A 25,914-nucleotide genomic window follows, 5' to 3' on the forward strand; every position below is an offset into this window, starting at 1 on the left:
TGAATGATGCAAGGTTAGTTTTGCCCATGTCTCACAAAATGGCAAGTATGTGCATGTAAAAAATGTAATGATGATTAAGGAGTGCGATGACAGATTTATATAAACTGATATTAAATCTGGCATATTCAAACACATAATGGAATAACAGTCTGGTTGAAGAAATGTTCGATTGTTCTAATCATGTTAAGAACACTTTTAGTATTTCATGGGAGTAATGTTAGAGTTCAAGTGAAACTAGTTTGGCTAAGTCCACGAGTGACAACTGAATTGTTTACATTGTATATATCCTGTGTGTACAGGAAGTCAACCTTGCCTATGAGAATGTGAAGGAAGTGGACGGAATGGATGTTAGCAAGGAAGGAGGCGAAGCTTGGGAAGCGGCCATGAAGCGCTACGACGAACGCATCGATCGCGTGGAGACCAGGATCACGGCACGCCTTCGTGACCAGCTGGGAACAGCCAAGAACGCCAATGAGATGTTCCGCATCTTCTCTCGCTTCAATGCCCTCTTTGTGCGTCCCCACATCAGAGGAGCCATCAGGGAGTACCAGACACAGCTCATCCAGCGAGTCAAGGATGACATTGAATCTCTGCATGACAAGTTCAAGGTATGTACAGGGCTCATCCTCTTTCTTTTCCTCAATAACACACAATCTTGTAGGGTCGTAAATCTGCATTGTGGAAGTGTGTGAATAACCTGCTATTGATTGAACCATAAATGATTGTGCAATATCCCCATGCCATGTACACTAAAGGTTTGAGAAATTATGACCTGCCAGTGATACCTTGTTTAAAGTGATGTAAGTACCCTTCACTGCTGTCATCCATTACCAATTGCTCTTTAGATATTTGCCTTGTGTCATATTACAGAATGAATTCAATACATGAGTGCTAGATAGGCTGTGTTATTCTTTAAATGTAGTTTACATTATTCCTCATATTTGATGTGGGTTGGGGATTGATATCCATTTTGTCATGTTACTCTCTCACCCTATAGGTGCAGTATCCACAGAGCAAGGCCTGCAAGATGAGCAAAGTACGTGATCTGCCACCAGTCTCTGGATCCATCATCTGGGCAAGACAGGTGAGCAGTCAGACCTTGTGTACAAATTTGTGTAGCTGTTTGTATCATGCTGAATTTGGTTCAAACATATTCTCTGATGGTCTTAGCCAACACACACACACACACACACACACACACACACACACACACACACACACACACACACACACACACACACACACACACACACACACAAAGTATTGAATGCCTGCAATATAGCAAGTTCATATTTGTTTGCTTGTTTGTTTTTTATATTGGCAATGATATTGCAAATGAATAAATCAGTGAATTTAAACGAAAATTCACTTTTGGTACTCTAGTGTAGAAGATCAAGTGATGCTGCATGGAATCACTGTGTTTTCAGAGTTGTTTGTTGTTGAAATGTGGCAGCTTAAATGTGTTCTCTTACAACCAGCTAATGATTTACCTAGTATATTAAGATGACAAGATCACTGGATGTCTGGGCATCTTAAAATAGAGTTGTGAAATGCTGAAGATAATATGGAAATGAGAAAATGAGCATATGATGATCATATTATGAATGATGTAATTCCCATGTAGATTGACCGCCAGCTGTCAGCCTACATGCACCGAGTGGAGGACGTGTTGGGTAAGAGCTGGGAGAACCATGTTGAGGGTCAGAAGCTGAAGGCTGATGGAGACAGCTTTAGAGCCAAACTAGACACCCAGGAGCTCTTTGATGACTGGTCAAGGAAGGTTTGTAGGAAGCCAACTCTCTTTTTGTGTGATGTACTCTGTGACAACTTGTTCACTCTGATGTTGTACCCATCACAGGCATGAGATTTCTCCGCGGATCCGTGGATTTCCGCGGATTTTGAAATTCTGGGGGGAAAATACACAGTCGGGAAAATTTCTGTGATTTTCCTCTTTTTCTTTCTTTTTCTTGTTTTTGCAGCCACCATATCTCGCCGTGTGTGAATGGTGATGAGTGCATTTGTCAGCGGGCAGCTGTGCGATGTTGCATGTTTCGTGCGTGAAATGGATGTGAAACGTGCGTGTCGATCAACTTCTAGCTACACGTACTGTAGCTTGCAGTGTGGTGTGATGATATGATGCACACAATCCACGTGTGAGGCTGTACAGTAACTGCGTATTATCAAGGAGCTTCGGCATGCATGCTGCCGCAGCATTCAGCGCGATGCGTTGACCGAAAGATCGGTCTATATCTGTCCGTCGGGGAATGTTCCGCGGGGACTGCGTCTGGCTTCACGGATCCCCTCCGTATACGGAGGACAGCGTTTAATATGGCAAAGCCAAACGCAGTCTCCGCGGAACATTCCCCGCCCGACGGACAGATACAGACCGACCTTACGGTCAACGCGATGCGCTGCTTTTGTATCCCGCTGATTACGTTGGCGTGACCTACATTTGTTATCGTGATTTTGTGGACCGGTGAGAATATTTCTTTTTTCAACGAGAAAATGAAGACCCTCGATAAGGATGACCCTCGCGTAGCGGATATTGACAAAGATGTCTCCAATACAGTAAGTTCAAGTGGCAGTGGTTGGAATATGAAGTTGATCTCCCAGAACCAGTTTCGTCTTCTAGGCCAGCGAGTCAATCGACTTCCTCGGGACCTGGAACTTATGATACATCGATCATCCGCCGAAGGGATTCGCTTTACATTCTGGACTTCATCCAAACCCCAATACTTCAATTGCTTGGTCTACATTAGCTGTTTATGGACTTAACCGGGTCTACAAATTTTTGTACCTCCTGTAAGGTATAGTCTAGCTGTTGCATGGACGTAGAGACGGTCAACAATGCTGAGCTGCATGTACAATTTATTTTCAGCTGTATTACATACATGATTCTCTAGACTACATGGACCAAGATCAGCAATACTTTGCCTGGTCTGCGCATTGTAAACTATTAATGGACTAACCCTATAAAGGTAAAGACAGCCAATGGCAATGCTAAGCTGTGATTTATAACTGGACACCTTTTTTTTTGTACCCGTATGAACTGAATCCAGCAAGACGTCACCTGGGTCACAGTGGGTGTACATTACTGTGATTTATTATTTACTCACATTTGAGTAGGTCCTAGGTATAACAGTTAAGCATACTATAGTATTCCTTCCTTTACATTTTGCATGTGTCATTCATGAGTTCAATTATCACAATGTTTCTCTGTAAAATGTACCTCATAACAATAGTAAATTTCAGTTGTAAAATGCATTAGAATGAGTGTTTTCATACCTTAGATTTCAAAAAGTCCTTACCGTGGGAGGGGGGACACCCCCCTCCCACACCCTCCCCCCGCTCGGTCGCTCCGCTCCCTCGCAAAGTCCCTCCTCTTTTTTTCACTTTTCTCTGTCTCATGCCTGCCATCAATACAAGTCCATTCAAAAACTTCTATGTCCAACTGCCAGATCTGAGATCATCAGTGGCTATAACAACTTGTGCAAGGAGTTTTGGCACAACATTAGCTGCATCTTTTTAAACCATGATATAGTTGATATGTACAGGGAACACCCCAAAAGAATTTGAATGATAGTTTATGATACAATTCAGACAGTCAGGTTCTGTGACATGTTACAAGTATTCTTGTTGTGATTTACTGCAGAGGAACATTCCTGTTGATATATTTTAATCGAAACTTTGTCCACTGTTGTCATGTCATGAGGTATAGGGAAGAACTAGTAATGGATAATGTAAGTAAACTCTCTAGTCACGCCACTATTCAGTAGGAGTCTCTCTAAAGTTTTTTAAGATATCACACACAGTTTTCGTTTTATTGTAAATGATGTGTTTTCTCCCTCAGGTCCAGATGCGCCAGCTTGGTGTGTCCGGTCGAATCTTCACCATTGAGAGCACCCGAGCTAGGACCACTGCCAAGACTGGCAGCTCTCTCAAACTGAAGGTCAACTTCCTACCAGACATCATCACTCTCTCCAAGGAGGTAAGCCACCACTTAGGGTAGCTGACTTAACTTTTCTTACACCAGGGGTGAGGGATAAAAGTCTGCATGGACACATATTCATTAATACAAAAAAAGAAAAAAGAAAAAGAAAAATACCCTCCCCCCCCAAAAAAAAAAAAGGGGTGTGGTCTGTAGCAAATGAGATATTCAGCACATGTAATCAATAGACTGCAGTGCACATAATCATTAAAATCCACACTTATATATCGTCGCTGGGGCAACAAGACCTCGTATCTACAAAATGTTGAATGTTCAGGAGAACCAAAAAACATGGTGGCCAAAGCACTGGGGCGAATGGGATAGCCTTTCCTTTGACATGCCGTGGTGGCTTCATTTTTGGAGTAAGACAGTTGGGATTTGGACAGGACATCACCTAACCCATTATTTGACCATTAGTCCAAAAACGTCATTTTCACCAGAAATTGCAGATACAAGGTCTTGTCACCCCAGCGACAAATTTGACTTTTAGTGGTATACTGTGGTATATGTCATTTTGTTTTGTAGTATACCACGTCTGGCTTTTATTAATAATAATTAAAAAAAATGTAACTGACTTCATTTGGACTAGTCCCTTATGTACGTAAGCATTGGATTATGAAAAATATGTGATGTAACCTATCAACTTGTTTTCAATGTGTTGAAACACTGGTTGAGTAAGAAATGTTATACAGTTCTGAATATGATTCAGCTACCTATTTCAAATGAAATGTAGTAAATCCATACATTTTATCCATTTGTAGATATCAGTGGTTAGTAATTTGCTTGGATCCTCAATGTAAAATTACACAAATGATTAGGAACTGATTCTTTACTCTAAAGTCATTTACCTGTTGAAGACCAATCCCGAGTATACTCGGGTAGGTGTCTACAGGAAACCCAAGTTATAGCAAAATCAGCTTGTCCTCAACGGTATAATGTTCTCAACAACTTTCTGTAGAGAATGAGATTGCCTGTATGTTTGCTGTGTTTGTAGGTGCGGAATCTGAAGTGGTTAGGATTCCGAGTCCCTCTGGCCATCATCAACAAGGCACACCAGGCCAACCAGCTCTACCCGTTTGCCATCTCTCTCATTGAGAGTGTCCGCACCAATGAACGTACCAATGAGAAGGTAAGGCCCCGCCCTCAATGTGAAGTGCCTGGCTTGGAATAGATGAGAGGGAAGCTTCATGAATCTTTCCATCATTTATTACCTTGAAGAGCATGGTCTTCGAACCTGTAAGAATTCAAATTTCAGTGTCTTATTCATGTGAAATTTCTTTCAATGCTTTGAAAACTTACGTCTTGCAAACTTTTGTTTCAAAACTTTAGAAATCTTTGTTAAGAAGATCAACAGGAATAATGATCTGAGCAATGATAGCAGCATTTCTCCAATTGACATTTCATATCAGATATCATGTTTCCATTTCTCATGTAATTTAGTAGTACTCTCTTTCTTCATTTCCTAACTGTTGCAGTTTTCTACAGAAAAGTTTGTTTCCTTGTATATTTTCTGTTGAAAAATGCATGATCCGGAAGGTTTGAGTACCTGGAGGTTACCGCTATGTCTATGTGTGTTTATTGTGAAGGTTGAGGAGAGATCTTCCATCACACTCCTGGTGGCTGGTCTCAAGAAAGATGTCCAGAGTCTCATCTCAGAGGTAAGGACAAACTTAAAAAGGTGCAACTTTAGACAGGCTGTGAGGAACAGTGACAGAGAGATACATAGTTATTTCACAGTGATAAGCTGCATTGGTGATTTATATGAGATGTTACATGTAATTGTAGCCCACTTTGGCATCCACTATGCTTGTGATATTTTGGCTGTATTTAAAGGACAAGTTCACCTTTATAAACATAAGGATTGAGAGAATGTAGCAATATTAGTAGAACACATCATTGAAAGTTTGAGGAAAATCAGACAATCCGGTCAAAAGTTATGAATTTTTAAATTTTTTCCGCTGGATGAGAAGACTACTGCAGTGTATGAATAACTTGCGTACAACAATATAAGGAAAATATAAAGAGAATTTCACAAAATTCCATCTTTTGAAAAAAGTACACCCTGACTCGTTACCGACAAATGTTATGGGTAATATTATTCCCCTTGCCTTTAGAAAGAGGCAAGTCAAGAGCTCTCTTATTATGCGAAAAAAGTGAAAATATGTTGAATTTTCTTTTACATTTTCTTTATACTGTTGTACGCATATGACTCACAAGCTGTAGTAGTCTCCTCATCCAGCGGTTCCAACACAAAAATTTTAAAAATTCATAACTTTTGCATCGATTGTCCAATGTTCCTCAAACTTTCACTGATGTGTTCTACTAATATTGTTGCATTCTCTCAATCCTTATGTTTATGAAGGTGAACTTGTCCTTTAATCAGTGTATTCACAGCATTGCACTAAGTCTATTGTGCATGACATGACACTCCCAGCTAGCAATAAGAGCTTTAAATTATCTTGTAATTTTGTTTTGAATATTTAAGCATTATCCAAATGCACTGAGTTGAAAAGGTGATCGTTATGTAGTAATGACATAGCAACATGAATCAATATGTCCTGATTTGAACCAAAGTGAGCCAGGTATTCAAGCCACTCACAATGCAAGACAAGTGAATGGGAATGCCTTTGTTGTTTCTTTCTGTTTTGTCAATTCATAATGATCTGTTTATATGAGATAGTATGCCAGGATTTATGTAAGCTGTCATGATAGAAATATTATAATAACTGATACTATTTTCTTTGTGTGCTGTTTACTCATCTAGGGAGCCCACTTGGCATGGGAGTCCTACAAACTGGACAACTATGTACAGAAGCTGGCAGAGGCTGTCTTCAACTTTCAAGAGAAGGTGAGAATCTCTCGCAAGCTGTCTTTCTTCTTCAACACAGGTTTAGCTTGCAAACATCACTACGGAGCACACAAACATTGAAAGCAGACTAAATGAATCATTATCTCCATGAATCTCATTGGTCACAACCACCACTGTCATGTGTCTGTATAGCAGTGGTATGCTGTGTCTGCTCAAGCTTCAATGTAGACCACAGTGTGAGGAACTGAGGTAAAATTATATTTTCAGATTAGACTGTCTTGAGCAGAATCTGAAGCATAAAGGTTGTGTGTTCCTTTCAGTTGGAAATACTAAGTCTTGACTGCAGGTATTAGATGGACGATTTGAAGGTTGATAAAGTGCTATTTGTGACTTGATGCCCTCTGATCATGAACTTGAATGGATATGTAGAGAAAAGCCTAGTGTAAATTTCTTCTTGTAATATCTATCAAGTCAAATTACCTTTTAATATTTTGTATTTGATCCTTCCTCACCCTATGTGATTACCAAGTTAATGATGCATTTTTACCCATGACGTTCATTGAGGCCATGCACAAAGATGTTGTATGTCCCTTGAAGGAGTTGTAATGATTGCATCTCCTGTATGTTGGCTGACAGGTGGATGACCTGTTGGTGGTGGAGGAGAAGATTGATGGAGAGGTGCGTTCTCTGGACACCTGCCACTACTCCACACAGGTGTTAGCAGAGATCCTCAGCCGCATCCAGAAGGCTGTGGATGACCTCAGCCTTCACTCATACTCCAACCTGCCTCAATGGGTGGCCAAGCTAGATCTTGAGGTGAGTCTGTAAAAGTTTATTACCTTGCTGGAGAGAGAATGCCTTTATTCTACAACAAAATCAGTGTTAGTCATAGCTCAAACATGGGTAGAGAGAGCATTAGACCATTAGACTTGTGTATGTCTTGATGTAATGTCGAAAAGTTTTTCCGTTATCAGACCAGTTTGTTGAAGGTTGTCTTGAATTTGATGTAAATAAGACTGACATTGTGAAAATTGGAGAGCACTAGATATCGTAATTCTCACTATCGCCAATGACGTAAAAAGTACCCGGATGTTGATTTAAGCGTCATTTACGGTGTATTATGGGATAGTCCGGTAGCAAAGTCACTTCCGTTCGTACGCGTGTGATACGTGACTAGTGCTATTTACACACACAACCGACTGTATTCTACTTGTACTTCCGGTTTTCTCGACTTGAATTACAGCTTTAATATGATTTGAAATTTCTCCATTCTTAAGAAATTGCTGTTAATACGACTATTGGTTGTTGCTGCGAAGCTGCCATGTGTTGTTCGCACGACAATAAATGAAAAAAATCTGCAGAAATAGGACCCTTACTGGCATGCGAGATGTGACGTGGCCGCGTGGGTGAAGTTTGCGGGTGACTCCACAGCGCAGTATGTGCATGCGCGACTTACTAGTAGTGGTGTAGTAGCACTAGGTAGTAGGCCTAGTGCCTACGTACATTGTACGTACTTACTTGGAAGAAGTTGCTTCGGAGACAGGATAAGTTCGAGATCACTGTTCGTTCCCGATTGTGTTCGCGACATTTCAACAGAGAACAAATAAAAAAAAAAGATGGGCATTCCATGACGATATACTGTATATCCAGGTGGGTGAATATTTTCCAGCATATTTTCAGCGTATGCAGAGATGACTGATCTGTGATGTGCACATCGATCGCATGATCAAGCAGTACGCTGTACCGGTATGTGTTAGCTTATGCGCTGCGTGCAGTGGTGCATGCTAATGCAAGGCCGGCCGCCGGAGGGGACTACAGTGTACGAGTATGACAGGCCTGGCCACTCGCTGGCTCGGGCGGTACAGGGGCCTACTGTACTAGTATCCGTGGTCGGCGCTGCGCTATAGGTAAGGTACACGTACGCGCACGCTAGCGTTGTGCAAATTATGCTCCGTGCCGGAAGTGCCCTTGCTACCAAGTGCACTACATCTTGACGAAAAAGCCACATCCGGGTACTTTTTACGTCATTGGCGATAGCGAGAATTGCCACAGTGAGTCTTATGGAATGGTAACCAAGAAGCATAGATGAAGTGATTGTAAATCATGAGTTTTATCTTCCCATTCCAAAGGTTGAGAAACGACTGGCCAGACGTCTCCAAGCAGGAATCCAGGCCTGGACCAAGTGTCTGTTGGGAGAAGACCGCCAGACCATGGAGGACAGCATGGACACTGATGGTCCAGCAAAGGTCAAGCCTGGAGGAGAGCCTAAGATCACTGTAAGAAATCTTTCACAGTCACACCAGCATTTTGTCTTTTCTAGGAAGTGATACAGTGAATGACACAACAGTGTGTATTGTCCAGTTGTTGGCCATTACCTGTATAATTTCTTGTCTGTGTATTTAGAAGTGTCCATTGAGAATTTGATATGTCACATAATGTGTGTCTCAGAAAGAATAAAATGTCTCTATCAAAAGAAAAAGGACAATGTTGCATTATAATGATATCACATTGTATTATGTAACATCTATGAAAGCAGAATATGAGGTTTTTCTTTGTGTGATAATCCTTCAAGCATTCTTTCTAGAAATGAGATGAAGAAAGAGAGGGGGTAAAAAGAACATGTAGCTTGTTTTCACTACAGATAAATGCCTTCTCTAAGCCTTGTTCCTAAATTTGATGTCACATGATGATATCATACTGTACAGTTTTCATTGTAGCTGTCAGAGATGTGGTAGTGCTAAAATCTGACTGGGTTTCTAATCCTTCCTTCTCTCATCAGGGTCTGATCCATGAGATCCGCATCACCAACCAAGTCATGTACCTGTCTCCCCCCGTGGAAGAGGCTCGCTACCAGCTGATGCAGCAGCTCTTTGCTTGGGAAGGCATCATCATCAACCAGCGTAGACTTGAGAGCTCACGTTACCAGGTACCGAGTATCCTTGGCATTCTCATCTCTCATCCAAATAGCTGCATCCCTCTCTGTAACACTATAACTCATGCTTTTGGCTACCAGTTTTGTTTTTGTTTTTTTCTTTTTAAGTTATTGTGTGAAGTCATGTGTACTTTCAGATTGGATCTCAAATTTATCATTTTCTTGAGACACCTCCCCCCATCCCACCCCCCTCGCCAAAAAAGAAAAGAAAAGAAAAGAAAAGAAAAGAGAAGGAACAAAAATTTTACCCTATGCATTGTCCTAGAAAAAGACTGTGGGGTTGGACAATGCTTTACTGAAAATTTCCCCTGTAGCCATGCTGATCTTCATTGAGGACATCATATTACAAAACCATCTCATGATGCCCATGAAGGCCACATGTTAGTAAATCATCTCAGCATTTTCATACTTCCATTTCAATATTAAGTTATGATTTGATATCAACATGACTCTCTGTGCTGACTAGTTACGTATCTTGTTGCATCGTAGCATTTGTTTCAGAATCACTTGCAATCCTGCTCTGTTTTGGTGTAAGGTCTTCAAATTTTGATTAAAAATCAGTTTCCACCATTGTTTTTCACTCATGAAAGATTTGCTGTAAAGCTGTTTGTACTGACTAGTTTGTTGTGCTATCTTGCTTACCCAGGTGGGTGTGGAGCAGCACGAGTCCAACAAGGCCCAGATCTACCGAAACCTGCTGTGCAAACTGCCTGATGGACCCAAGATCCTGGAAGAAGCCTATGGTGCCATTGAGAAGATCTTGAAGCAGGTCCAGGACTATGTCAAGGTAGGAATCACATTCAGCATTGACACTAAACAATGGGTGATGGGGTTATCCTGCAATAGATTTGGCAGCCTTGTCTAATCAGAATTTTGTAGTCGACCAAGCAAGCTGGAAGAAGCAAGCTCCAGCTATGAGAAAGAAAAATTTGAGTTCTGTGCGTTTTAATAGAGTGAGATACTCAGCAAATGCATCCCAGTAGTGCTTACGCTTATTCTTAGGAAATAACCATTATATGATGAAGCATGCAGTGATAATACCTTTAAAAAATGGTGGAATATGAATTGTTATTATATTTACAGTCAGAGGAACTGCAAGTAGTTGAAAATGATGGAATTAATATGGATTTAAAGAAGAAAGAACTTGTATTAACACAATTTTTGGAGTCACTAATTCAGCTTGGATATGTTGTATTTGAATCTGTTACTGAGTGTGTGATGAGATGTGATATGCAAGATATTGAAGGCTGTTCCCATCATTCATTCACTGTGTAGGAATGGCTCCAGTTCCAGTCCCTGTGGGACATGCAGCCACACAATGTCTATGACAGAGTGGGTGAGGACATGAACAAATGGATGATGCTTCTGCAGCAGATCAGGTCAGTCCCTTTAACCTTGCACCTTTGACCATCTTGTAAGCTCTATTCTGAACTAAACAGCAGGTTTGAGTTATTACATCATTCACATGGTGATCTGTGATCCTCTGCAACAAAAGTTGTGTTGTTGTTGTTGTTGTTTTTTGGACACTACATCTGATCCCATTTATGGAACCATATGTGCATGGACTATTCAGTGTTGTGGCTGTTTGTTTGTTTGTTTGTTTGGTTTTTTTTTTTGGGGGGGGGGTGCATGTAATGCTTACATGTAGAGAAAACAGAATGAACTGCAGCAACTTCTAGAATGTATTTTCATTTTTTGTTATAAATGAAGGTAAATGTATTACGCCATGTATTGTATTTTGTTGATATCTCTGCATCAAACAGGCAATCAAGAACCACCTTTGACAATGCTGACACAAGGAAGGAGTTTGGACCCATTGTTGTGGAGTATGGCAAGGTAATGGATAAATTGTCTTCTTTTTCCCTTTTGACAAACCAAAAGTTTAAGGTGTAGGTGCATTGCACACTATGAACCACTTCTCATGAGAATAAGTAAAAATGATTTTGCTACATAGAGGCAAACAACACATAGAGAAAATGGTTTGCCATGATTTTAATACTTCAGAAGTTGTAGAAAAATGAGTAAAGAAAATGGGATTCCATCATGCAACTTCAGAAGTATCGCAACATTTTGATCTGAACAGATTTACAGAAGATTACACATGCAATAATTGCATTATTAAAGTTGCTTTATGCCCCTTTATGTTACCTTTCACAAAGACCGTTCCACACAGCTGATGGTTTATCTTTATGGATAAACAAGGGAAGTCAAAAATTGTAAGGAGCATTTTGGTTCACCTTAGTTATCTTAAGTAGTAGACTGACAAAGAGTATGATAGCATATCAAACAACATCCAGCTCATGTTAGAAAGTAAATAAGATATCTAGCACTTGTAAAAGGTGGTGTAGAAACATGATGCATTGCTGATTTGTCACCTCTCTAGGTCCAGTCCAAGGTGAACATGAAATATGACTCATGGCACAAGGAGATCCTCAGCAAGTTTGGCAACCTCCTCGGAGGAGAGATGACAGAGTTCCACAGTGCCCTCTCCAAGGTAACCATTCCTTTAATCTTCACTATCTTCCTTTTGCATAAAGAAAAACAAATGTGCTCGTTCCAACAATGGTTTATTGAAGATTATTCATCATGTGGAGAATGCTTGTTTATAAAAACAATGTACATACAACTTATAGTACAATGAATGGAAAACATTTCCTTTGCTAAATTGTAGGCTGATCTACCTAGTATGATAAAGTATTGGTGTGCAAAAATGCTGCAAAGAAGGCAACTATTGGTTCTTGAAGAGTACCGGTAGATCTCTTCTTATGAGAAACAGTAATTATATGTGTTGTTGTTTTTTACCCGTCCACTATGTTTTGAGTAAAAAATTTAGTTGATTGGAACAGAAGCCACTATTACTCCATCAGATTTAGTCAGAGAAACTCTCTGGTATTTATTTGTTTTTTGGTTTTGAATTTTTTTTTTCCTGAATAGTCTCGCACTGACCTGGAGCAGCATTCTGTGGACACAGCCAGCACATCGGATGCAGTCAGCTTCATCACGTACGTCCAGAACCTCAAGCGCAAGTACCGTGCTTGGGAGAAGCAGGTGGATGTAAGTGTCATGTCAGACTTACTTCTCACACACTCTTTGAATGATCTTGAAATTGCATATTTTGTCTCTAAAAATTATTTAAAAGAATCTGACATTCAAAAACCAAGAAGATAATTATATTTCTTTTCATGGTGACCAGATACAGCTGAGCAATATCTTTTATGAAACAATCTTTAACACACACATTGTTTAGTAATGCACCATTTTTTTTTTCTATTAATTGTGATCAAGTGAATGATATACTCCCTCCTGCATGAGTCCGTAACTTCTGTACATGAGAAGATTGACTGTTGACTCGTATGCTTGATGTCTGTCTTGTCCTAGATGTACCGATCTGGGCAGAAGCTGCTGGAGCGTCACCGCTACCAGTTCCCATCCAGCTGGCTGTATGTAGACAACATTGAGGGAGAATGGGGTGCCTACAACGAGATCATGAAGCGCAAGGAAGCTGCCATCCAGACTCAGGTACAGTGAGACCATCTCTGGTGTCACTGTGTCTATCATTGCTGCTGTCACAAAACTTGATATTTGTGGGCTGTCAGAACTTTCATTGTGATAAAACAGAACTTCGGTATGGAAATTGGCTTAACCCTAAAAAGACTGGGCTATTTTGGTAGCTCGAAAGACTGGGTGGGGGCATAAAGGGCCCCCCCTTAAGATCTCGGCTGTGGATCGCGCGGTCGCCGCGGAAATTTGCACAATGGTAGTGTGCGATGTAATCTACAAGATCGTATATTTAAATATTCCAAAATTGTCTTCTTTTATTTTATTTTGATTAATTATGCTAATTTATGCGAGAAATCAGACTTTTTTATCTAAATCAGTAAATAAAGCTCCAAAAGTGCTCATTTTTGGTCTAGATATTCTTTGTAGCATTCTTAGCAAATGTACTTGAAAAAAATTCGGTATCAAAATTAATTTCTTATTTATTTTATTGTTTTATGAATTTCTTATGTATTTCTTTGTTTTTCGACCTTTTGTTTTTGTTGTTTTTTTCAGCAAAATTTGTGGCAGACCCTTTTTGAAGCATAATACTACTAAAACAAATTGATTTTAGCCATTGAGAGTAAAAATAAGCATATTTATATGAACCATGTGATAAAACTCAATTTGTATTTACTTTGTACACAAAATCACATTTTTGAGCCATTTTCGGTCTCACGTGCATGTACAAAAAGTTATGTAACTTCAGAACCGTACCTCCAGGCGTCACAAATTTGGTGTCAAAATGTGCGGGAAACTCAAAAGAAAAAAGTCATAGAGCATCGCGGCGAGAGCATTGCGTGTTGCTGAGTGATCACGCGAAATGTCGAGGGGGGGCCTTTTAGGCCCCCCCCCCCCCCCAGTCTTTTTAGGGTTAAACTGTTTGCACTGGAGTAGGTGTTAGAAATCATAATTGAGTAAGCTATGAAAATGATGGTATCAAACATACTCTTCACACTTGCCACGACATTGTTAACCTAACCAATAATTCATATCTTTTTACAATGATTGAAGAAAAGAAAATAGTATTAGAGCTTTGGGAAATGAGTCTATGGAGTGGGTTTAAATGCTTGTAGTAGAACATTTGGTCAAATCTAAATGAGGACCCAAACTACCAAAACTGAAACAAATGAAAAATCTTTGAACTATGCATGGTTCTCCTTTTTACCATCTGTGAAGTCAGTGACACAAAACTGTGTGTAATATATTCTTAGTTTGCCTCTGTGGATGCAATGCATGTATCAATATTCTGACAGAGAGATGTATGTTGCTGTTGTGGAATGGTTGAATAATTATGTTTTATTGTCCATTTTATGTGAAAGTATACCCTCCACTAGCATTTTATATGAGGTACATGTACATTGCCTGATGTGAAAGGCATTCATATGCACCAAAAAAAAAAAAGTAATAAAGCATTACAAATGCAATATTCATGGCTATATCAAAGACTTGACTGATAAGTTACATTAACAATATCATACATAGAAGGATTACACACATTTCTCAAAAGTGGAGGGGGGGGGGGGCAGATTGAATGAATGTAACCAATTCACCTAGTCATGATTTGTGTTGTTTCTGTCCTGCACAGATCGCTAGCCTCCAGATGAAGATTGTGTCTGAGGACAGGACTGTTGAGGCTAGGACCACTGAGCTCCTTGCTGAGTGGGACAAGGGAAAACCAATCCAGGTGAGCTATGATGAACTTGATACATCATCTGCACATTTCACACTAAACAGATAGATTGTTGCAGAAATTATGGAGATGCAGACTTGCAGAGCTTTGATGTAGAGTTTGATAATTCTCACTGATGAATAAAAAGGCAAAATCTTGTATGTGTCCAGTGTTTGACGTAAGCTCTGTTAAAGGTAATGTTCTGAATGGCATGCTGCTGCTTTTGAACCTTGTCATCTCATTTCAAATGCCATGAGTATCTTTACAGTGTGAAGTGAGTAAATTTAGCATGGATTTTGTTTGTCATTGACAGGGAGACTTGAGGCCAGACACTGCCACCAATGCTCTCTTCATCTTTGAAGGCAAGTTCACCCGTCTCAAGGAGGACAGAGACAATGTGGCCAAGGCTAAGGAGGCCTTGGAGCTGCAGGAGCTGGGTAAGTAGAGACAAGAGTGTCTCACAGGCTCCAATATGCTTCATTCTACCTCTTTAACCATTGAGTACACAGATGGTTAGTAATTTGATAACCATATGAGAGTTAAGTAAAAACTTTAAGTCAGACTTGCATGAAATGATAATGTTAAACATACCTACAAAGAGCTGAATACTAACAAAGGAAGGACAATTGCTATCATATGATTAAAGGGAGTTTAAAAAATACCTTTAATACCAAGTAAAAGCTTAACACAAGTTAATGAAATTTTTAATGATGGTGGAATGGAGCTGAGGCAAATCTTGCCAACTGCAGCTTTATTCATATCCATCATCACGAGTAGTATTAAACAAATTTATTGATGATTTCAGAACAGTGTGTAGATGGCAGAATGTAATGTTACTGTGAATTCCTTGTGTACTGAAAACTTTCTCTTTAATATCTCCAGAGACAGAATAAGATGTAAAAAAAATCACAACTTAAGTGAAACTTCTTTGATAGTGAGGTGTTCTATGATGTCATGATATGCAGTGTTAGTTGATGAATTACCCTTTTCTACATCCTACTGTGGGTGTGGTTTAGTACCTAATGTCTGATGTCCATCTCCCATATGACAGGGACTGTGAGTGCCAGTGAGGAGCGAGTCCAAGTAGCCCTGGAGGAGCTACAGGACCTGAAGGGGGTGTGGTCTGAGCTCCAGAAGATCTGGGAACAGATTGATGAGCTCAAGGAGAAACCATGGCTCTCTGTGGCACCCCGCAAGGTATCCATTATTTCTGGCCATCGTTTGAGTCTCTGCTTTTACACATCAGAGTGTCATATTTGTATCACTGAAATCCTATACAGCATGCTTTCTAAAATTACTGTTAGATGACTGTGCTCATACTTTTGTTACAAAGTACCACATTTTTTAAATTGATGAAATGTAAGCTGTTATGAGAAGCTATTATGTAAATGAAAACTTAATTCACTATTGCAGTTTCTCAACATGCTTTCTAGTAAACCAGAAAAAAAAAAAAAAATGGATTCTTGTGTTGAGTTTTCTATTGGAACTGATAACTGGCAACAACAAAAAAGCTGTGTTTTTAACATTATCATGGAAATGATTACTATGATCCTGTATGTTTTTTACCATATTAAATGCTATAAAATGGAAAAAAGTTATATTTTTCGTAGAGAAGTTGTTTATTTGCACCGTTCTGATTAAAACTCCAGCTTCGTCAAAGCATTGACAGCCTGACCAACGGTCTGAAGAGTCTCCCTGCCAGACTCCGACAGTACTCTTCATATGAACACGTCCAGAAGGTTCTCAAGGGATATGCCAAGGTAAGTGGGACTCTGAAAGATTAAAAAACCTGACATAGTATCAGAGTTAGGGTGTATTAGTGACACATGTCAGTGATTGTCATGAGAATATGTCTTGATTGCAGAAAAAGTATTTTTAGCTGTCAAAAGTTTCATTGGAATTAATTGCTACTTTGATCAAAACCGTCAAACCGTAAGGCATTACTTATGATATTAAATGACAAATTGCAGGGCTAGAAATAGTGACGGCAAATGAGTTTATTATATTTGTTTTTCAGGCAGCTGTGTGATTTACAAAAAGAACATTTCTCAAGCATGACAAGTTTCTAATATGTTGTTCTTGTTGTGTGTATTAAATGTGTGTTTATTGGACCGAGGGTATATGTTGATAGATGCACACTAAACCATCTTGTTGTATGACAGGTGAACATGCTGGTGACTGAGCTGAAGTCAGAGGCTCTGAAGGAGCGTCACTGGAAGCAACTGATGAGGAAGCTGAGAGTTAACTGGGTGCTGACAGAACTCACTCTAGGCCAGGTCTGGGATGTGGACCTCCAGCGCAATGAGTCCATAGTCAGAGATATCATCATGGTGGCCCAGGGAGAGATGGCTCTGGAGGAGTTCTTGAAGCAGGTTAGGGCAGGATTACTCTCAGGATTCAAAGAAAAAAAAATGCATTCTGTAGTTATGAAAAGTGGCTAATGTAGACATTCTGTGATGGGATATCCCAAGTATGCTAATTGAATCAGTTTTAACGCTGCTCAAAATAGTACACCACGGATGAGTTGCTAACATACAGGATTATGGTCATGATTGATTGATACAGTATATGTAAGTGGATTCTAAAACAACACGTTTCAAACTTCTGTGTTTTTGTAATATTGTAACATACTTTGTATCATTCTTTTTAATTGCAACCTTTCCATCATGATGTGTACTTTCTCCAGCTGTAGTTTAGATATCAGTGTGCTCTACAATTTGTTTATGAAGCCACAAGCACACAGTACAAGTTTTCTTTTTTCGTGGTACATGGTGGCCAATTTTATGGAGTTTGATGAGGAGTTTTTGTTGGCAGAATGCACTTCAATCACTTCTCATTTCTACGAGCTGTATATGCACCCAAGCATGTTGGATGTTGTATAAGGGTTCCTTGTTGACTGTGATAAAAGTTTTGGTAGAAATGGAATTGATTCTGCCCCATTGTCTTGTGGTAGCGTGTGAATAATTTTGTTTGAGACCTCCATGATTCTAAATGTAAATGATTTATATCTGTGTTCTGTGTCAGGTGCGAGAGTCCTGGCAGAGCTATGAGCTAGATCTCATCAACTTCCAGAACAAGTGTCGCATCATCCGTGGCTGGGATGACCTCTTCGACAAGGCAAAGGAGCACATCAACAGTGTGGCTGCCATGAAGCTCTCACCGTACTACAAGGTACAGATACTATTATGCACCTGGCTTGTCATCTTGAGCAAAAAAAAAAATGTGATCTAATTTTTTGTATATCAAATGTCATGTTTATTATTCTTTGGTCTAATGATACCATAAAAGAAAGTGAATATCATGGAATTACCATTTCTGCGTAAGTGACTTAAATTGATGTGATGATATATGCAGAAAAATAAACAGTACTTGTACATTTTGATCTTTTCCCAATTTATATGATAGGAAGCCTATGGGTCAAGGAAGCATTTCTGTGTAACCCATCTTGATGCTTGTTGTGCAAGCAATGGATATAAGGGTAGGCATTTAAGCCAATGTTGTGGTGGTAGCAGTTGAACTCATTTTGTTATCAGTGTAAAGTGATAAAGACTGTGGAATGATGTTACTAGAAAATGACTTGTGAAATCTTTGCTGCTGTGATGTGCAGGTGTTCGAGGAAGAAGCCCTGACATGGGAGGAGAAGCTGAATCGCATCAATGCCCTCTTCGATGTCTGGATCGATGTCCAGCGCCGATGGGTCTACCTGGAGGGCATCTTCTCAGGATCTGCAGACATCAAGCATCTCCTACCGGTAGAGACCCAGAGGTTCTCCAGGTATAGAGACCCTTTTGTCTATCATTATATACTTATTAGATACTTGTACATTCTTCCACAATCTGTGTACCGTTACATATATACCTCTCATGTAATGCAACTGTTCTTTGTTCAACAGATGCCCCTTGCAGATTATTTGTCACCTAATAGGCTTGTGAATATGTTTGATCTTATTTTGAAAAGTATTGGAATGAGAACAAAAAGGATGTTACTTCACTAATTTTCTACAAAGTCAGAACTTTCTTATCTTTGTGAAGAAATCTGGGAGCATAAATGCTGAATAGCACATTTATTTGTACTCCATTAAATCTCGATGGCACACAGTGTGGTTTCTTTGAAGGGTACTTTGAAATGTGAAGAAGTAACTGTTTCGAAATTCAATGAGGTAGGGAATTTATAACCCATGGAAAAAATTTTGTAAATAAAAGAAGTTAAATGGTAAGCGGAGATTTAAAATTTTCACCCCAATGATGTAGAGGAAAAACAATGCACCCTAGAAGTAAGGTCAGCAGTAATTTGATGTAATGCACATGGTTTATGCAAGGGTTATGTAAAGGCTGTATACATCATTCATTTTCTGAGGTGAGTGCATTCATGAGTAAGATCTGGTCTCTTGATTATCTCTTCATTCTCACAGCATCAGCACGGAGTTCTTGGCGCTGATGAAGAAGGTTGCCAAGGCACCCTTGGTTCTTGATGTGGTCAACATCCCTGGCGTCCAGCGCTCCTTGGAGAGGCTGGCAGACCTCCTGGGCAAGATCCAGAAGGCTCTTGGAGAGTACTTGGAGAGAGAGAGGGCCTCTTTCCCACGGTGAGTCACATTGGTGCATACCTACAATATGATAGAGACCTCAAATGCTAGTCAAAATCTGGCAAATTTTTGTCTTCCATGTTTGTTTTGTGTGAGGTTTTTAAGTGGGACCAGGGGAGGGAGAGATATGAAATGGAAAATTAGAACAACAAAAAAACCCAAAAAACAAAGTAAACACCAAAAAACATAATGACAAAAAGAGACGGGGTGGAAACAGTGATGCTGCAGGAAGGAGCATACTTTAGGTTGTCTTCTTAAAGAAAAAGGAAAAAATGTAAGAGTGTGTATGATTTTCTGTTGTGCTGGTTCAGGTAAAATTGGATAAATTTGCATAAATACTCTAGGGTAGATTATTGTGTTGTAAATTGATAAATGAAGAAAGATTCAATTTTTAACATATTTTGTTTTACCTCTTTTGCGATATTTACAGTGCTGTACTTGTTGATACATATATTTCAACCTCTGCTTGAAACTTTATATATATTTACAAAGGTAAGTGAAGATTTTTCTCATTGTACATTGCTCGTATTTAAACCTGACATGATTACTTTGTGTGTTTGTGTTGCCCAGATTCTACTTCGTTGGAGATGAGGATCTGCTGGAGATCATTGGCAACAGCAAGAATGTTGAGAAACTCCAGAAGCATTTCAAGAAGATGTTTGCTGGAGTGGCTACCCTCATCCTGAGTGAAGATGCTACTCTGGTCCTTGGGTTGGCTTCCAGGGAGGGAGAGGAGGTCAGTCTTATGTCATATAGACACCTGTTCATTGAAGAGAGAGGAGTGGTAGTAGTCGTACTGTATGATTGATAAGATCACACTTCTTTCATGATGATTCTATGTACATGGGTTACATACCAAGTATCTAACACCAAGTAGTCAAGAAGATGGACAGGTTTCCATCTCCTTGACCTAATCACATTGATAAAGTTGATAACCGTGCCTCAGCATGAGATATTAAATTTCTGGTATTGAACATGAGATGCCTTGACTGAAAGTACTTTCGGTGATGATGTGAATGATATTAGTGACTCTGACCATGATGCTAGTAATAGAATTAATGAAAAGAACTCTACCAAGACCTAGGTACATGAACGTACAGGAAAGTGGGTAGAAAGTGTGTTGTACTTTACAACTGACAATCTTGAAACATTCTTGTCTTCACACAGGTTGTGTTCAAGACCCCAGTGTCCATCAAAGAGCACCCAAAGATCAACGAGTGGCTTACCTTGGTTGAGAATGAGATGCGTGTTACCCTGGCCAAGAACCTGGCTACAGCTGTGGCCAGTGTCAGCCAATTCAAGGAGGGAGACATTGAACCAGAGAAGTACTTCAACTGGGTTGACCAGTACCAGGTAAAGCATTTTCACCCTGGTTGGATGTTAATGTTTTTTGACCTTGCATATCACTGTACCCTTGCTGAGTAAAACATGCAACCCTGCTCAAGGTCTAATTTGTCAGCCAATCTCTCAGCAGCCAAGTATAAGGTTTTATGTATTAAAGACATTGATGTGTATGGGATTTTTTTTTTCAAAGTGTGGTAGGTTTTAATTCTTTTTGTCAAGTTTAGCCTTAAATTTTTTGTTGAAACCAACCCAGGGGAACTTTAATACATTAGTGATTTACAACTATAGTTTATTGCATTGAGCATGTTACATTTGTAGGTCATTTGCTATAAAATGGCTTAAAGATGCATTGAAGAAATCAATGTAAGTGACAACTGATAATTCATTCTGTAATGGCTACTGATACTTCATAGTAAATCTCTTGTTGCTTGAGGCAGGCATACTGTCTTTAGTCTTTAAGGTTATTTCCTGTTAGTCCTACCAGACTTTTATACACTATTTTGCTCATGTCCTTCCATTAGGCACAATTGCTAGTCCTGTCAGCCCAGATCTCGTGGTCTGAAAGCACAGACAAGGCCCTGGGTACTGTGGAGAAGAGTGGCGGAGGAGACATGAAGCCAGTAGAGGCAGTGTTGGAGAATGTGCTCAAGACTCTACAGGTGCTGGCTGACTCTGTCTTACAGGAACAACCCCCTGTCAGGAGGAAGAAGCTAGAACACATGGTAAGGACTTGGCCTTGAGGAGCATTGGAGATAATATTTAGATACCTTTTGCCTTGTATCATTTTTACACACTGTACTAAAGCCCCTTTTACACTTTCACGGATTGCTTCATGGATGACCACGGATCGTCATCCGTGGTGTTCCGGCATGCAAAATATCAATTTTCCTATCAATGCCGGTGTGAATACGTTCCCAACTGGGTGTCTACAAGGATAAGTACAGAGTCTACACGGCCAAGTACGGTGCCTACATGGACAGACAAGGAATGAACGCGAACCTCAGCAGAAATGATACGGCGCTAACACGGATATCAAGGATTGAGCACGGATGCAATTGGGTGCCTTCGCGGTCTCTACACGGATATTCCCAAAATTTTGACAAATGACATTTCCTTTTGCTTTTGATACTTAATCATTCTTGGGTGACATGCTTCCACAGCTGAGTACAGTAAAACAAGCACACCAGAAAATTTACAGCAGCCTACATACGCCTCTGCTTGCCGACATCATAAAGACAATATTTTTTTGTCACGCTTTTTGCAAACTCTCATTTTACGGAAACATCATGACATAAACAAAGCGAAACAAAACAAAACAAATCAAATACACACACATACACACACACACACACACACACACACACACAAAGACCAGCGTGGAGATGTGTGTGGGTCACTGAAGCTTCTCAGGCAACCACTTTATACACGAACAGTATGAGGGGTTGATGGCTGTACTGATTTGGGAAGATGTGAGCACATTTCATGGACTTTTTTATGAACTTGTATTGGCAAAATACACAAATTTTTCATCCCGGATGGAGCCGATGCTAATACGGATCTCTCGATGTCTTTACGGATTGTCCTGGAATGAGTACGGAAGCAACACAGAGTAACCGGTGCCTACAAGGAAGGAATACGGAGGAAACACGGAGTAGACGGTGCCAACAAGGAAGAGTTCGTATTGATTTTCATCCGTAATGTCCTGGATGAAAAATTAAGCAAGCTTAATTTTTTTTCCCCGGACATGCCGGATGATCAAGGATAATGCTGGATGACTTCACGGAGTCAACACGGTCCTGCCGGAAACAGTACGGATGATCCCGGATTGACAATCCGTGGTCATCCGTGATGCAATCCGTGAAAGTGTAAAAGGGGCTTTAGACGCACAAGAACAGTTCACAAGCAAAGATTTTTGAGCATTGTAGGATGTATTTTCATGTGCTTCTCATTGATTACGTCTAATTGCTACACAGTGGTTTCAAGATTTGTTTCTAGTTATCATCAGCATCAGAATTGAACATGACATGACTGTTGTTTCCCCAGATCACTGAGCTGGTCCACCAACGTGACGTGACCAGAGAGTTGGTCCGCTGTAAGGTGAAGTCTCCAAGTGACTTCAAGTGGCTCTCTCAGATGCGATTCTACTTTGACCCCAAACACTCCGATGTGCTCCAGATGCTTAGCATCCAGATGGCCAATGCCCGCTTCAACTATGGCTTTGAGTACCTCGGTGTGCAGGACAAGCTAGTCCAGACACCACTGACTGACCGCTGCTACCTGACCATGACTCAGGCTCTAGAGGGCAGGCTTGGAGGATCCCCATTTGGTATGCTGTCCTTTTGGGCCAGTTCATGCAATATATGTACACAACCTCTTTATGATATCATTTATGATATTGATTTGGTTAACAGAGCTGCAGCTTATAATAAATGTATCTGTATGAAGTCTGAATAGAACTACACATAACTGCACATGACTCTAACAAGTGATTATGTTGCTCTAAAATCTTCATATATTGGTTCACACGATTCAAACTAAATTGTTTTTTTCTTGTGGTTCAGGTGATATTCCATTTTGTTTATGACTAATATAATAGAATTGAATGTTCCCATTTCATCATCTAGGTCCTGCTGGTACAGGCAAGACAGAATCGGTCAAGGCTCTTGGACATCAGCTGGGTCGATTTGTCCTCGTCTTCAACTGTGATGAGCACTTTGACTTCCAGGCAAGAATCACTCTGAAAATCAGTCATACAAAGTTTTGTTCTGTAATTCCAGACACCAGGCAACGTGACATCAAGTGCTTTGGTGTGATTTCTTTTTGACGTAAAGTGTGTTCATGAAATATGATCAAAGTGCATATTAAACTCTCTATCTGTAAACTTTATGGTTTGTAAAGTAGACGGAATTTTCTACAGTCTTTATTGCATAGTCGTACTAATAATAACCAAGAACAGAGTAATGCTGAAGATTGGCTTAAAGTACAGAACGTGCTGTCAAGTGTGTATGCACTCACAAAGCAGAGAGAACTAGAGATTAGCAATGAAGAGCACCAAGTAATGTCTTTGCAGGCTCTTTCTCTTCAGTGACTAGGAAGACTCACATTAAGGATTATTCTTTGAATTGCTGTATTAACTGTCTGTCTGCTTGTTTGTTTTGATCAGGCCATGGGGCGTATCTTCGTGGGTCTGTGCCAGGTGGGAGCCTGGGGATGTTTTGATGAGTTCAACCGTCTGGAAGAGAGGATGTTGTCTGCTGTCTCACAACAGATCCAAACCATCCAAGAAGCTCTCAAGGAGCAGTTTACCAACGAGGCCAAGAAAGGTCTGCAAATCACTCAGTCAGTTTCACAGTTTTTCTTCCTGTCTGTATGCTAGGTACCTGTATGCGCATGTGTGTGTTGTTGCTTGTGAGCATGGCTCATTCCAGAGATGTGCATTGTACATACAGACTTCAGGCATCCAAGTGTCCTTGATTGCTGAGTGGATCCAATAGGCTGTATGTCAAGTTGAAAATAAAAACAAGTGGAATTTATTTCAAAGGAGTTTTTCTTTGTTGAGGTATTGGTACTCCTTAGTATCAGTGCACAGGTTAGAATGTGAGTGAATTAGGATGTAAAAGTCTTTGTCATGGCAGGTTTATATTTGAGGGTTTTCACAAAATGTGTGCAATGTCTATGTTCTTGGAATATCTAAATGATAGTGGTATGGTTTACTATCAAATGACAACCTACACTGTATGTTACTGGACATGTGTCTCCTCTTATAACAGAGCAATGCAAACAAGAGACAGACTATCAGATAAAGTGTCCCTCATCAGACATCATACGTACAGCTGTAAGATGTAGATGACCAGAGATCTTCTATGTGGTGTGAGGGGGAGGTGAGGGCTATGATGAAGAGTCTGCCTGGTTTAACTGACAGAGTGTTCTGGATTGAAAACTTAAGTACAATTTGCACACTTGAATATATATAACATCACATTTTTAAAATTTCATGTCAGTTGGAAAAATGGAGCTTCGGTGTTGGTAATTTCCACGATGTATCATTCACTTTACATATACATTCCAAATGACCTATTGAAATACCCATCATTGCATGTTAACACTGGAACATTTGTGAACATTCATGTCTGTTTGTGTCCAGGAGAACAAATTCTTGTTGAGCTGGTGGGTAAACAGGTGCGTGTCAACCCTGACATGGCCATTTTCATCACCATGAATCCGGGCTACGCTGGCCGCTCCAACCTCCCAGACAACCTGAAGAAGCTCTTCCGTAACCTGGCCATGACCAAGCCTGACCGTCAGATGATTGCTGAAGTCATGCTCTACTCCCAAGGATTCAGAACGGCTGAGAAACTCGCCTCCAAGGTGGTGCCTTTCTTCAAGTGAGTACTAATCCTGCTTCGATATCAGTAGTCAGTTTTATTAGGCATTCTTTAAAGCTGTGGGTATTAGGGTCTGTCTGTGATCAGATGATATGAAGGCATGTTAAATTATGTTGCAAAGACAAAAAAAAATGTGCATATCATAAAAAACCATAGGCTTACAGAGTTCTTCCGGCAAGGATGTTACATTGCAGTACCATTTATAGAATGAGAAACAAGTCTTTCATCTCTTGTGTGTATGAGGCACTTTACATTGTTGTTAGACATGTTAATACAGAAATTTTAAATGGATGTTTATTGTCTTAGGCATGAATGTTTATTGATTGCTAGTATTCAGTTTTGTTATGTATTGTCCTGAATTATTGTAAAAATGTCATCTTATAGTTTTGCGTGGAGCATTATGTACTCTGACATCAAAAATTGATGCTCAAAGAAAGACCTAACCCTTGACCTCTGTCTTTGACTATGACACTGCAGACTGTGTGATGAACAGCTCTCCAACCAGTCTCACTACGGCTTTGGGCTCCGAGCTCTCAAGAGTGTGCTGGTTACCACGGGCAACGTGAAACGAGACCACATCCTTCGAGTCAAGGAGGAGAAGGCAGAGAAGGGAGAGACTGTTGATGAAGCCTCTATCGCTGAAAACCTGCCTGAGCAAGAGG

The 25,914-nt window shown here is 40.1% G+C and overlaps 1 protein-coding gene across 1 annotated transcript in view; it reads left to right on the plus strand.

Annotated features, from left to right (window-relative positions):
- Positions 1 to 25,914, plus strand: part of LOC139737543 (cytoplasmic dynein 1 heavy chain 1-like) — a 70,030-nt gene that overhangs the window by 7,742 nt on the left and 36,374 nt on the right. Inside the window, exons 9-40 of the mRNA XM_071648219.1 lie at positions 300 to 608; positions 998 to 1,084; positions 1,625 to 1,780; positions 3,851 to 3,988; positions 4,983 to 5,117; positions 5,575 to 5,646; positions 6,753 to 6,836; positions 7,434 to 7,613; positions 8,927 to 9,073; positions 9,577 to 9,723; positions 10,376 to 10,516; positions 11,005 to 11,108; positions 11,493 to 11,565; positions 12,113 to 12,223; positions 12,664 to 12,783; positions 13,108 to 13,248; positions 14,855 to 14,953; positions 15,252 to 15,375; positions 15,990 to 16,135; positions 16,588 to 16,698; positions 17,101 to 17,310; positions 17,963 to 18,109; positions 18,546 to 18,712; positions 19,350 to 19,523; positions 20,094 to 20,259; positions 20,691 to 20,876; positions 21,389 to 21,589; positions 22,911 to 23,193; positions 23,492 to 23,592; positions 24,031 to 24,190; positions 25,012 to 25,252; positions 25,730 to 25,913. Of these exons, the coding sequence (XP_071504320.1) occupies positions 300 to 608; positions 998 to 1,084; positions 1,625 to 1,780; positions 3,851 to 3,988; positions 4,983 to 5,117; positions 5,575 to 5,646; positions 6,753 to 6,836; positions 7,434 to 7,613; positions 8,927 to 9,073; positions 9,577 to 9,723; positions 10,376 to 10,516; positions 11,005 to 11,108; positions 11,493 to 11,565; positions 12,113 to 12,223; positions 12,664 to 12,783; positions 13,108 to 13,248; positions 14,855 to 14,953; positions 15,252 to 15,375; positions 15,990 to 16,135; positions 16,588 to 16,698; positions 17,101 to 17,310; positions 17,963 to 18,109; positions 18,546 to 18,712; positions 19,350 to 19,523; positions 20,094 to 20,259; positions 20,691 to 20,876; positions 21,389 to 21,589; positions 22,911 to 23,193; positions 23,492 to 23,592; positions 24,031 to 24,190; positions 25,012 to 25,252; positions 25,730 to 25,913 (4,845 nt within the window). The remainder of the gene's footprint in view (positions 1 to 299; positions 609 to 997; positions 1,085 to 1,624; positions 1,781 to 3,850; positions 3,989 to 4,982; positions 5,118 to 5,574; positions 5,647 to 6,752; positions 6,837 to 7,433; positions 7,614 to 8,926; positions 9,074 to 9,576; positions 9,724 to 10,375; positions 10,517 to 11,004; positions 11,109 to 11,492; positions 11,566 to 12,112; positions 12,224 to 12,663; positions 12,784 to 13,107; positions 13,249 to 14,854; positions 14,954 to 15,251; positions 15,376 to 15,989; positions 16,136 to 16,587; positions 16,699 to 17,100; positions 17,311 to 17,962; positions 18,110 to 18,545; positions 18,713 to 19,349; positions 19,524 to 20,093; positions 20,260 to 20,690; positions 20,877 to 21,388; positions 21,590 to 22,910; positions 23,194 to 23,491; positions 23,593 to 24,030; positions 24,191 to 25,011; positions 25,253 to 25,729; position 25,914) is intronic.

This window comes from Diadema antillarum, unplaced genomic scaffold (assembly GCF_040938485.1).
Source record: "Diadema antillarum isolate AM-2024a unplaced genomic scaffold, OU_Dant_1.0 seq00000696_RagTag, whole genome shotgun sequence".
NCBI lineage: Eukaryota > Metazoa > Echinodermata > Echinoidea > Diadematoida > Diadematidae > Diadema > Diadema antillarum.